Source organism: Pteropus alecto, unplaced genomic scaffold (genome assembly GCF_000325575.1).
Source record: "Pteropus alecto unplaced genomic scaffold, ASM32557v1 scaffold78, whole genome shotgun sequence".
Lineage (NCBI taxonomy): Eukaryota > Metazoa > Chordata > Mammalia > Chiroptera > Pteropodidae > Pteropus > Pteropus alecto.
In genome coordinates, this window is record NW_006443124.1 from 15,931,440 (window position 1) to 15,944,260 (window position 12,821).

At 40.2% G+C, this 12,821-nt stretch overlaps 1 protein-coding gene across 3 annotated transcripts in view; it reads left to right on the top strand.

Moving 5' to 3' along the window:
- Window positions 1–7,389: 7,389 nt before the first annotated feature.
- The window catches only part of MAPK9 (mitogen-activated protein kinase 9), a 36,454-nt gene continuing 31,022 nt past the window's right edge, over window positions 7,390–12,821 (top strand). For 2 of the 3 annotated variants that reach the window (XM_006923243.3, XM_006923242.3), the window contains exon 1: window positions 7,390–7,575. In XM_006923243.3, coding sequence (XP_006923305.1) covers window positions 7,454–7,575 — 122 coding nt within the window. In that variant the 5' untranslated portion in view covers window positions 7,390–7,453. Of the gene's footprint in view, window positions 7,576–7,976; window positions 8,218–12,821 lie in introns of all 3 variants that reach the window. The other variant, XM_025040624.1, reaches the window with a different exon arrangement.

The following is a 12,821-nucleotide window of genomic DNA, read 5'->3' on the forward strand; positions in this document are numbered from 1 at the left end:
TAGCTTTTCAAATCAGTGTTTTCGTTTTCTTCAGATAAATACCCAGAGGTGGAATTGCTAGATCATATGGTAATTCTATTTTTAAGTTTTTGAGGAACATCTATTCTGCTTTCCATAATGGCACCCTTTACATTCCCACCAACAATGCACAAAAGTTCTCTTTTTTCCACATCCTCACCAGCATTTGTTATTTCTTGTCTTTTTGATAACAGCCATTCTAACAGGTGTGAAATGATATCTCATTGTGATTTTGATTTGCATTTCTCTGATAATTAATGATGTTGAGCATCTTTTCATGTACCTGTTGGCCATCTGGATGTCTTCTATGGGAAAATGTCTATTCAGATCTTCTGCCCATTTTTAATTGGATTGTTTGGTTTTTTGCTGTTAATTTGTATGAGTTCTTTATATGTTTTGGATATTAGCCACTTATCAGATACATGATTTGCAAATATTTTCTCCCATTCTGTAGGTTGTCTTTTCATTTTGTCAATGGTTTCCATTGCTGTGAGAAGCTTTTTAGTTTGATATAGTGCCATTTGTTTGTTTTTGCTTTGTTGCTTTTGCTTTTGGTGTCAGATTCAAAAATCATAGTGAAGACCTATGTCAGGGAGCTTACTGCCTGTGTTTTCTTGTAGCAGTTTCATAGTTCAAGTCTTTAATCCATTTTGAGTTAAGTTTGTGTATGGTATACGATAGTGGTTGAGTTTCATTCTTTTGCCTGGGGCTGCCTCATTTTCCCAGCACCATTTATTTAAGAGACTGTCCTTTCCCCACTGCATATTCATGGCTCCTTTGTTATAAATTAATTGATCATGTACATGTGGGTTCATTTCTGGGTCCTCTATTCTGTTCCATTGATCAATATGTCTGTTTTTATACTACTACTGTACTGTTTTAATTACTATAGCTTAGTAACATAGTTTGAATCAGGGAGCATGATGTCTCCAGCTTTGTTCTTTTTTCTCAAGACTGCTTTCGCTCTTTGGGGTCTTTTGTGGTTCCATACAAATCTTAAGATTATTTGTTCTATTTCTATGAAAAATGCTGTCGGAATTTTTATAGGGATTGTATTGAATTTGTAGATTGCTTTGGGTAGTATGGACATTACTTAATATTGATTCTTCCAATTCATGAGCACAGTACCTTTTCATTTATTTGTGTTCATATGACCACTGCCACAATCAAGATGTGGAACTAGTTCATCATCCCAAAGATCTCTGTTGTTTGACCCCCTTATAACCATACTACCCCCTATCCCCCACCATCCCAAACCCTGGCAACCTCTCATCTGTTCTACATCTCTAATTCTGTCGTTTCAATAATGTTGTATAAATGGAATTATACAGTATGGACCTTCTGCACTTGGCTTTTTCACTAAGTATAGCCCTTAAGATCCACCCAAGTTGCTGTGACTTTCAGTGGTTCACTCCCTTTTATTGTTGATTGGTGCTCCACGGCCTGGATTCACGGCACTGGGTTAACCATTCACCTACAGACAAACATACAGGTGGTTTCCAGTTTTGAGCTATTACAGATATGGCTGCAATGAGCATTCGAATACAGGCTTTCATGTGGACAGATCCTGCTTTCTAAATGGTATTGTCCAGTGGTCTGGAGGTTGCTGAAATGGAGGCTGGGAGAGCACTTTGGCTTTTGGCACGTCCAGGGGACAGTGAGAAGGCCTTACAGAGAACCTTGGGAGGTGAGCTGGAGAGGGTGCGAATGGACAGGCCAAGGGGCCCATGAGGGGCTGATGGGGAAGAACCCTCACTGGATCCTTAGGGCCCCGCTGTGGGCAATACGATGACCAAATCCTAGCTGGTGTCCTTTATCGTAGTATGTTCTGTTGCTTAAGAACTAATATTCAGGATGACCTCAGGCTGTTGTAGGTTCTTGATTGTCAAAGAAAGATTAAGTTGTGCTATGATATTTTTAATAGGAATTCAAGTAGGAAAAAAAGAACAATTTGGTTAAAAACTTCAGCCACAAGTATTGAAACAAAGAGGGTAATTGTGAAAATCTGCTTTTAATCACAGTAGTTACTTTAAATGTGGCATGTCCTGGGTGTTCTGAAGCATTAGTGTGATCAAAGGTTTAATTGAGTCTGTGAATCATCATCATCAGAAGAAAAAGTGTCTGGGGCGGGGTGAAGCCAGCAGCCCGAAACATGAAGGCCTGCGTTTTTCTGGCTTGATTCTGGCCAGTCCTGGACATGTCATTCTACTTCCTAAATAAAATTAGAACTATAGAATGGTGTTCTTGGGGAAAACATGAATACACACCTACGTTCATATCCCGGCCGTGCACCTTCCCAGCTCTCGGGATGTTTCCCATTGGCAGAGTGGGGTAGCACTGCTCCCCTCAAAAGCTGCCAGGGGAGCTCATTACTGTGGAGCTCAGAGCCTGGGCCACTCTCCCACCTCCATTCTCATCTGTCTCAAACCCATCCTCTCCACAAGTGTTACAGTGACCATGCCACAGCTTTTTATTTAAAAATGTTTGTTTAAATAATTTTTTTAATGTAAAATATATGTGTGGCTACAAAAAGAAAAACCAGAATAGAAAGTAATAATGAGAAGAGTGAAAGTCTCATTTCCCAGTTCCTCCGCACTTGCTAGCATATTGTGTGTGTTTCTCCATGGATTGACATTTACCACATGTACTCGCCTTTAATTCCTTTACATAATTTAGCTTTGTTTCCTTTACATATTTTAGCCATCTTTCCATATCAATACATGAAATCCCTGCATTGTTTTTAATGGCTTTATTGTACTTTTATGCTAGAATTTGTTGTTATTCCAAGTGTACATATTAGCTTATTTCTAATCTTTTACCTTTTACAAGAAGTGCTATGAACATATTTGAACAAATGTTTTTGAATATTTGTACACTTACATTTGTCAGATACATTTGTAGAATTGTAGTTGCCAAGTTAGGAGCCATGTGCATTTGAAATTTTCATTAGATATTACCAATTTTCCTTCCAACAATGTTTTGCCTATTTACAGTTCTCATCAGCACATATGAAGTATCTGTTTCCTCATACCTGGGTCGATACTGTGAATAAACTTGCATTCAGGTCTTGCCTCCTCCAAGAAGCCTTCCAGTATAGCCACCTCTCACTCTCCCACTCCTTCCACTTGTTCACTTGCTTCTCCTGGGCACCACTCTGCTGTGCTCCTGCCATGCAGCCTGTGCATACCCCTAGGACACTTCTGATGTGGGTAATATTTATGCTGTTGACGGTTTGAGTGAAGGGACTGTCTGGTTAGTGCTCTATATAGACAGCCTGTACCTCCTGCTTGTCACACAGGAGGCCCTCAAGAAATATTTGCTGGGAGAACTCGGTGGATGGTTGCTGACGTCCCCACAGTACTGGGGCTGTATGCTCTCCACTGTCCTTCCCACTTTAAAATTTGAGTACTATATAAAGCTGTAGTCAGAGTAACTTTTTCTTAATTTAGAAAAAATAACCAGAGATTTAATATTAGATTTATAATACCTAAATTGCTTATATAGAAGAATACTTGATTTGGAGAGGGTTTTTTGTTTTGTTTTGTTTTGTTTTGTTTTTAATGCATTTCCTACTCTAGGCTGTAAACAGGTAAGAATGTTCCTCCCTCCAGTATTTATAGAGTGGGTAGAGTTTACCCCCATATCTGGGGGTGTGTACAGGAGTCTCTAGTCTTAGAGAAAGAATTTAGACAGGAGCCTTCCATTCGGCAGGCATTCATAAAGCAGCTGGGACGTGGGGAGGGCTCTTCAGCAGAGCCGTGCACACTGGGTTTAAGGGGCCTCAGGAGCACACTGTGTCCCCAGGGCTTTTCAGTGGCTCCTTGAGGGGCCTTGGACCTTTCCTTAAGTTGATCAAGCGAAGTGGTAGGGCCTTTTCTGCTTCTGAGGAGCTCAGGGCCTGAGGGCAACTGGCCCCACTGCTGGGAGCCCAGTGAGGGGTGTGAGGGCAGTGACCACACCTTCAGTGTGTTGTAATGGGGTTGCATGGCAGAGTCTTATACTGCCCGATTTGTACACAGTTTTCTGAAACCCAGCTGAGACCCAGTTGGTTGAAATACCGTGGCAGCAGAGTCAGTTTCATTAGTAAGGAAATCTGCTTTCTCAGGTTTCCCTGAGGGTCTTTCTCTTGCTCCCATGAAGCCTAATCTTGACAGAGAAGGTGGCTTTGACAGGTTCTCTTAGGTGATTTTTTTCCTGCCTAATGAGGACAACTTATTTTAATTTTAAAATTATTTTAAATCTTGAGTTGAAATTATATTAATAATTCTCAAACCTAATAATATCATGTATTCTTCAAATTCACAAAAACTAACCAAATATTATACTGGTCAGAGTATAGGTCACATCAGCTATAGCAGAGAGAATTCCAACCTTGGTCAGCAAGGTTGAGATAAATTTGTGCCAATCTCAGTGTGGGCAGGTGGACCAGAATGGGGGGCATCTCTGTGCCACCTGGTCATTCAGGACTCGGTGGGCAGCTATATCATGTTCAGCATGTGACTTCCATCTCTGGGTCTGTGACAGCTGATCTGCCAGCCAGCAGTAAAGGAGGATTGGATAGCAAGCAGCTTTCTGTAAAAAAAAAAAAAGAAAAGAAAAAGATCTAGAAGTAGCATACATTCTTTCTGCTCACATCTCACTAGCCAAAAGTTAGTCATCTGGCCACACCTGGCTACGAGGAAAGGCATGGATCCTGGAGTATATCAGGATCCTGTGCCTGTCCTTCTGCTTGTCCCTTAGGCACTCCAGACCCACCTGTCCAGAGCCAGACTTGCTGACTTCACTTGGATCACCTGACCCCCTCCACCTGCTATAACCTCATTTCTCCTGGTCGCCTCTCTGGGCAGCAAGTCACACACATTCTTCCTCCAAACCATGCATCTACTGTCCCCCACCTGCTGTGGACCAGTCGTTTTTTCCAGGTCTCCCTGTCTTGCCCACTCACATCCATCCCTTTCTCAGCTTCTGGAATGAGCTCTCTGAAAGGTGGTCAGAGCATACCCGTATGTGCACGATGCCTCCACAGCCCTCAGGCCCATGGGGATCTGGCCTTGTTTTTTCCCTTTAGCCTCTTTTCCTCACTACCCAGCAAAACTAATCTCAGATGATTTGTCATGCTCAGAGGCGCCTCCAGCTCTCTGCACATGCCATTTCTCTTCCCCGCACCCTAAACCTTCTCCATTCCTCTGGGTTTAGGACTCTCCTGGCCTTGAGTCTTTTCTTGAGTGTGCCCACAGTGTGCACTCACTGTGAACTTGCTGAGGACAGCTGTTCTGGCACAGGACCTCACCCACAGCAGTGCGCAGAACATGCTTTATGAATGATAAGCATTGCCGATGTATTATAATACGGCAAAGAAACAGCAGATGGTAGTGGCTCCCTGCCTTTTTGCTGAGTCTGTCTCTGATACTTTGCATTTGTACCCTACTAGCCCAGCTGAGCAATTCACTGTGTCTGAGCACAGTCAGCTTGAGCTCTGTACCTTTACTGTGTCTGGCAAAACAGTTTAGGGCAGATGCCACCTCCTCCAGGAAGCTTTCCTTGTCTTCTATACTCCATGGGTAGGACCTCTTTTGCCTTTTTACTCTGTTTCCATTTTGCTATCGCCCTTACCTCATTGTAACTTGTATTACAATATAGATAACACATTCTTTACACTTCTCCAAATAGTGGACTGTATGCTGTTTCAAGACCAGTTCCTAGCTGATACTGCTATATCTCCTATAGTACTTGTCACTTTCTTGTAGAAAAGCATCTCATAAATGTTGAGTGGAATTGTCTATAAATAAATTAATCTTTAGAAAAGGATATTATTTCAGATGTCAGTAAAATGGAGCAGCATTGTTAGGAAATCATTAGATACTATATTATGGGTGAGGTCAGCAAAAGTCTTTTGAGTGTTCCCTCTGTCCCAGGGACCACGTCCTCTCTGTCCTCCTGTCCTAGGAGTGTGGGATTCCAGGGCAAGCAAGGCAGACCCACCCCCGCCCTCCCGAAGTATAGGGTGCCCTCCTCACAGCAGTGTGGCTTGGCCAGGCCATTTGCTTATACTGTAACATGCAGCTGATCTTCCTACTGCAGTGTGGTGAGCAGTGTGTCAGTTCACCTCATGCAGTGCTGGCCTTCGGAGGCACTCCCTAACTGGGGTGCATGGCTGTCCGTCACAACAGCTGGTGCTACTAATAGCTGTGTCTCAGCCACTACCTTAGGAACTGTAAAAACACACGAAGCAGTGGTCAGCTGGAGAAACTATTCATTTGATTTAAATTATTTGCTTAGGCTTATTATTAATCACTTTATTCCCATGTTTAATGGAAATCTTAGACATCATTGCGTTGAAATACACATTATGCCAAAAAAACTCAGTGAGTAGACATTAAATATAAGATGGCAGAACAAACAGGCAGGAATTTGCTGGTGGTATAGAATAAAATTCAAATTCTGTGGTGTTTTTTTTTTTTCAAATTCTTTGTTTTTAAACAGTGTAGAATATTTGCATATATGATTTTATCATTGACTTTTTAATTTTTTTTTTATAAAAAGATCAACATAAAATAGCTTGCTGACTTTTCAATAAACGTCAGACAAGAGACAAGGAACCCAGTAAATAAGCATAGCTGCCTGCTGATTTTGTGTATAAAGTCACGCGGGCTTCTAGAGAGCAGGTGGGCTACTCCAAGGCTTCCAGGTTGTGCCCATAAGTGAAGGTTGTGACATCTGTGCTGTCGGCTGTAGGTTATGACAGTTCTGCATCTGTGATGTCTATGTTGAAGCCCACTGGAGATGTGGGACCACTCACGGAAGGCAGAAGCATGCCCGTGGGCATGCATGGCATACCCTTGTCACCAGGCCTCCAACAGCCTGTTGTTTTTTAACTTACCCCTTTCCCATCACTTTGGCGTAGGACTTGCTTTTTGTTTCATCACTTTAACCTGCATTTGGGGACTTAGCAGAAGACTAGTCCGTTTGTTTTTCTGCAGGAACTGTAGATATGACTATTTGAAACAGTGCCTCCTCTCTGGTTGAGACAGCTTAGTGTAAGCTGATCTCACAGGAAGCAAGCTGATGAGAATCACGTAGTAACATAGTCTTGTCATGACTAGTAAAAATGTGCAATATCTTTTCTCCAAAAGTGGCTATTTTATAACCTAATTCCATAAAATGTGGTCACACATGGCTTCAAATTTCCTTCTTTTCATAATGGGCTTGTCTCACCAAAATGTCTTCACATTTCCCGCATGTTGCTTCAGTTCAGAACTTGGTCAAACTGGGTCAATCAACTTATAGCCACGTTGTCTTATATACTGATAGATCTGAAACACTGTTAGGCTACCAATGCGTGTACAATTTCAGTAAGGATGCATATTCATTCTTTTTTTCTTTTAAGGAATCTGACGACTGTACCAGCCTTTGGAACATTACATGACACTACATCATGAGTGACAGTAAATGTGACAGTCAGTTTTACAGTGTGCAAGTGGCAGACTCAACTTTCACTGTCCTAAAACGTTACCAGCAGTTGAAACCGATTGGGTCTGGAGCCCAAGGAATTGTTTGGTAAGTACAGTCTTTTTCAGTAGTGTGGATTGAATTGTTTTTATGATAAAAACGAAATAAAACTAAATCATCAGAATTTAAAAACACTGATGATGAAAATACTCGTTACTTTGCTATAGGTTTATGAGCTAAATTGAATCAACAGCTTGCTCTAGTTATATGTAGTCAGATCGTAGGATACAAATGCAAATTCTTAGAATACTGCATAAATTTGAATAGGTAGCAGATTTTTTTTTCCCCTTGTTTCTTTTTTTTTTTTTCATTCCCCCTGTCATTATGATATTAGAGTAATAGGTATGACAGTGAGTTTTAACAGAAATTTGGAGTTTTATTCATTTCTTCATCCTGGCCACCCTTCCCCCTCCCCCCTTTTATTCCCAATCACTCCTATTCATTTCTAGGCGCCGTCATTGCAGTGCCTTGCCCTTCATTGGCAGGATGAGGCCAGTCAGTGTCATTATCACCCCATGGATTAACCAGGAAGGGATGCTGTGTGAGGGGTTGGGCTGGCCGTCTCTTCTTTGGTGTCTCACTGCAACTATGTGTCCGGCCCAGGACGTCAGAACCGTTGGTCTGACCCTGAACCTTAGTCTCTTGCATGGTAAGACAGTCAGCTACCGCGGCGTCACTGGCAAGCTAAAGGTAAAGTTTTCACATGTTTTCTGGACTACAGTTATCAGCACTTCCCAAACTTCTATCCCTTAGATTTCTGGGCAGAACTTTGTTTTCTTCTGTTGGTCAATAAAAACAAGATTGTCTTTGCATCTAAGAGACCCCGTGATGAACCTAAACACCCAGTATTTACAGCTGGTAGGCAGAGGAGGTTCAAGATGAAAGAGAACTCTTGGGTATTCTGGGAGGAGGGTTTGTGTTCCTTAGAAAATCTTCACCAGCGTTTGTAACTGTAGCCTAGGTGGCTGGAGGCCCTGGGAGCCAAAAGGAAGTAGCAATTCAGAGCTTCCCAGGCAAACTGATGTGGGAAGGGGGCAGTTTGGAACGGATGCCCAGCTCGTGTCTAAAATAGTGATGATCAAACTTTTCCACATGATAACACTTAAAGTTATAAAGTCAATGGTTGCTTCATATTAGGACACTTGGATATTAATAAAAAGTTCTAGAAAAGAAAACATTCTTTTGATTTAAAATCCATCTCTTATTTGGAATTGGATGGTAATTTGACAGGTAATTCTGCAAGACTGATATCAAGGACATTTAATGTAATACCCATATTAAGAGACTGGAAGTTCATAATTAATTGTGAAGCAGAAGGCTGGATAAAGGATAGGCGGTTAAAATTAATGACTTTTTTATAGCATGCTAAATAAAATCACATTCTACTTTATAAAATATTGTTTTGCAAAGATTTGATTTCCAATTCGCATATGCTATTTCTCATTTTGATTTTTTAAAGAAATGTTTAATAATGAAACTGTTCACTATGGCTGTGTATTTCTCATTTGAAAATTTTACTTTTGAAGTAAGTTCTTAATATGCCATTATAAACCAAACCTCTGGTAAAAGCAGTGGTATAATTATAGGATGCAAAGTTTGGAAGTTTTTTAAAAATTTAAAAGCTGAGAGTCCAGAAATACACTTATACATTTATGGCCCATTCAGTTTTAAAATGGGCACTGAGATTATTCAATGGGGAAAGAGCAGTCTCTTCAAGAAGTGGTTCTGGGACAACTGGACACCCACCTGCAAAAGAAGGAAATTGGACTCCTACCCTACTTCACGTAAGAAGTTAACTCAAAATGGATCAATGACCTAAATATAAGAGCTAAAACCCTAAAACTCTTAGAAGAAAACATAGGAGGGAAGCCTCATGACTTTGGATCCTCAGAAATGACACCAAAAGCATGAGCAACAGAAGAAAAAATTGGACTTCTGCAAATTATGCATCAAAGGACACTAGTAAGAGAGTGCAAAAACCTACAAAAAGGGAGAATATTTGCAAATAATACATCTGATGTGTCTAGTGGCCAGAATATATAAAGCACTCTTACAGCTCCACAGCAAACACAAAATTTCAAAAAAACAGGCAAAGGATTTATAGAGATGTTTTCCCGAAGAAGATACACAAATGGCCAACAAACACACGAAAAGATCCTTAGCATTAGTCATCCGGGAAATGTCTGAGCCATTTTACATCCTCACCAGCAGTGTACAAGGATTCTCATTTCTTCACATCCTTGTCAACATTTGTTGTTTTCAGTTTTAATTATGGTCATCCTAGTGGGTGTGAAGTGGTATCTCATTATGATTTCGCAGTGACATTTCCCAAATGACTAATGCTGAAGATCTTTTCACGCATTTGTTGGCCATTCGTATATCTTCTTTGGGAAACTGTCTCGTTGACGGTTCCTTGACAAGTTAAACATAGAATTGCCATATAACCCATTGAATACTTCTAGATATATACCCAAAAGAGTTAAAAACAGATGTTCAAACAAAGGCTTATACACAGATGTTTATAGCAGCACTATTTGCAATAGCCAAAAGATGGAAACAGCCCAAATGGCCATCAGTGGATGAATGGATACACAAATTGTGTAGTGTACATATGTTGAATATTATTCATCAAAAAGAATGAAGCACTGATAGGTACTACAGCATGGATGATCCTCAAAAACATTATGCTAAATGACATGAAAGCTAGACATGAAAGGGAATATATTATGAGTCCATTTGTATGAAATATCCAAAGAAGGTAAATCCAGACAGATGGATGTAGATTGGTGGTTAATGGGCAAAGGGAAATCAAGAAAGAATGAGGAGCAACTGCTTAACAGGCATGGGGTTTCCTTTTGGGGTGATGAATCTTATAGAATTACATAAACGTGACTGCACAACGTTGTGAATATTAAATACCACTGAATTGTTCACTTCAAATGGTTAATTTTATGCTTATGTGAATCTCACCTCAATAAAAATTTTTTTGGAAAAAGTGAACTGGAAGATGCCTTAAAGCAGGGGTCCCCAACCGCCAGGCCACATTCTGGTACTGGTTCGTGGCCTGTTAGAAACTGGGCCACACAGCAGGAGGTGAGCAGCAGGTGAGCAACAGGTGAGCGAGCAAAGCTTCATCTGTATTTGCATCTGCTCCGCAGCACCAGCATCACTGCTTCAGCTCCACCTCAGATCATCAGGCATTAGATTCTCATAGGAGCACTGGTCGCTGGTGCCAAAAAGATTGGAGACAGCTGCCTTAAACTAAGGATATTTGTCATTCTTAATAGGTATTTAACTCCTAATCCTATAGTATTGTGTATAATGATATTTTCATGTTATATTATTCATAAAATATGTTGTAATTTCCTTGTAGCTTAAGTTGTGTATTGACAGCATCTTAACAGTAATTTCACTTCTCTTAATATTTTCATTTAAATAATCTTATGACAATTTGATTAATATTTGTAGGTGCAGCTTTCATCTCACATTCAGAAAGGTAGGAAGAAAGAGTATATAGAGGCTAAAATTTTAGCACTGTCGTAATCTCATCTCTTGTAAATCCCCATTTCCATAGCCTGAGTTTTGATTCTAAGGAAAGGTCAAAAACTGGGTTTTGCTCTTTTCTGCTCAAGAAGTCATTGCTTTGAACTGATTAAGGCAGCTCTTCATGAGCCCTCGCATAGCCGACAGTCATGATCTTACTCATTACTAAATGAAAACCATTTTATTTGGTTAACTTTACTGGATGCATGGAAAAGGGGGTTAGTTATTTAATGCAGATTATTGAGATTTCCTCTTAAAAATGTTTGTGCAATTGTGAAAATTATTCTTAGACTCCCGGGATGTTTCATCTTTTGGCCTTTAGGTAAAGCACCACCACAGGAAGTAGTCCTGGATGGTTGGAGACCTGGTTTGCTTTATTGCTGCTTTCTCCCAGAGCCTGTGGTGGCTCTGGGGAGCTGGGTGACTGCTTCTTGCCTGCCTTTGAAGCCAAGGCTTCGTAGACCCGCTGAGCTGCAGCAGTCGGGGTGCTGGGAATGGGAGTCCTTGAGTTGACGGGGGAGAAACCGTTCCCATGATACTCTCCCCGCATGTCTTCTGAGAACTTTTTCTTAGCTCTGATTTGCATAGCATCTTGGATACTAGCATTATTTTTTAAAGTCTTCAAAAGAAAAGCGTTCTGTGCATGGTGCAAGGAAAGGGTCTGTGACCTCATCCTGCTGTTTGGATTGAGCAAGAAACTGTGATTGGCATCAGTCAGACCCCTTTCTGCCCCATCAGTGACAAAATGGCCAGAGTGTCCTCACCATCAAACCCTAACTTCTAGATAACCTGTTCTCTCCAGTGATCCCGTCCCTGCAGATACAGCAGGTTCTTCTTGACACCTGTCACTTGTGCCCCTACTGCATCTCCTAGTTGGATTCTCTTCTGAAACCCCCTGGTGGGTTGAGATACTATCCCGGGTCTTTTAAGACTTTCTATGAAGTGTCCCCCAGATAATCTCAGCTCACACTTGGAACAGAGTCTTCTCTCAGATGAACCAAATGCTTGATTGACACACACGCACACACTGCAGAACTGTGAGATAGATAATAAATGTGTTTTTAAACCAGTGTATTTGTGGTAATCCGTTAAAGCAGCAATCAGAAAGTAATACAAGAGGCATGTGTGTTTTTTTGTTTTTGAAAAACAGGATAGAATAGCAGGAGTACATGGTTTACAAAACTCGTTAATCATCAATTTAAATTTTATAAAAACATAGGACAGGTGCGCAGGTAAACCAAAGTGCAGGTGTTGGTATAAAATTAAATGGAAGAGCCAGGATCAGAATAAAATATTTTGACTCCTAATTTTGAACTGTTTTTACAAGTGTCTTCAATTTCTTTGTTTCTATTTTTGTTGTTTTTAAAAAAAATGTTAGTAAAATTAATTAGGAAGTAAGTTTGAAAATGTTTATTATTTTGAAGTATTCATAAATATCAGCAAGTCATATAGTAAAATTAAGTAATTGCAAGATTTTGAAGCTCTAGTGAGGAAAATATGTATACATTTCTTTTATATATATACACACATACATATATATATATACACATACACACACACATATATATATTCAGTTTTTCTTCTTTTAAAATGTCAAGTTGTTTAACCAAAAATAATAAAGATTATTTATTTTAGAAAATAGTTCTATGAAGTGTTGAACTTAAAAAAAAGTGTTTAATCTTAGATCTGGTAGCACTTAGAAGTGATGGTTACAATCTTAACATGAAATGAGTGATATAGCTCTTATTCCT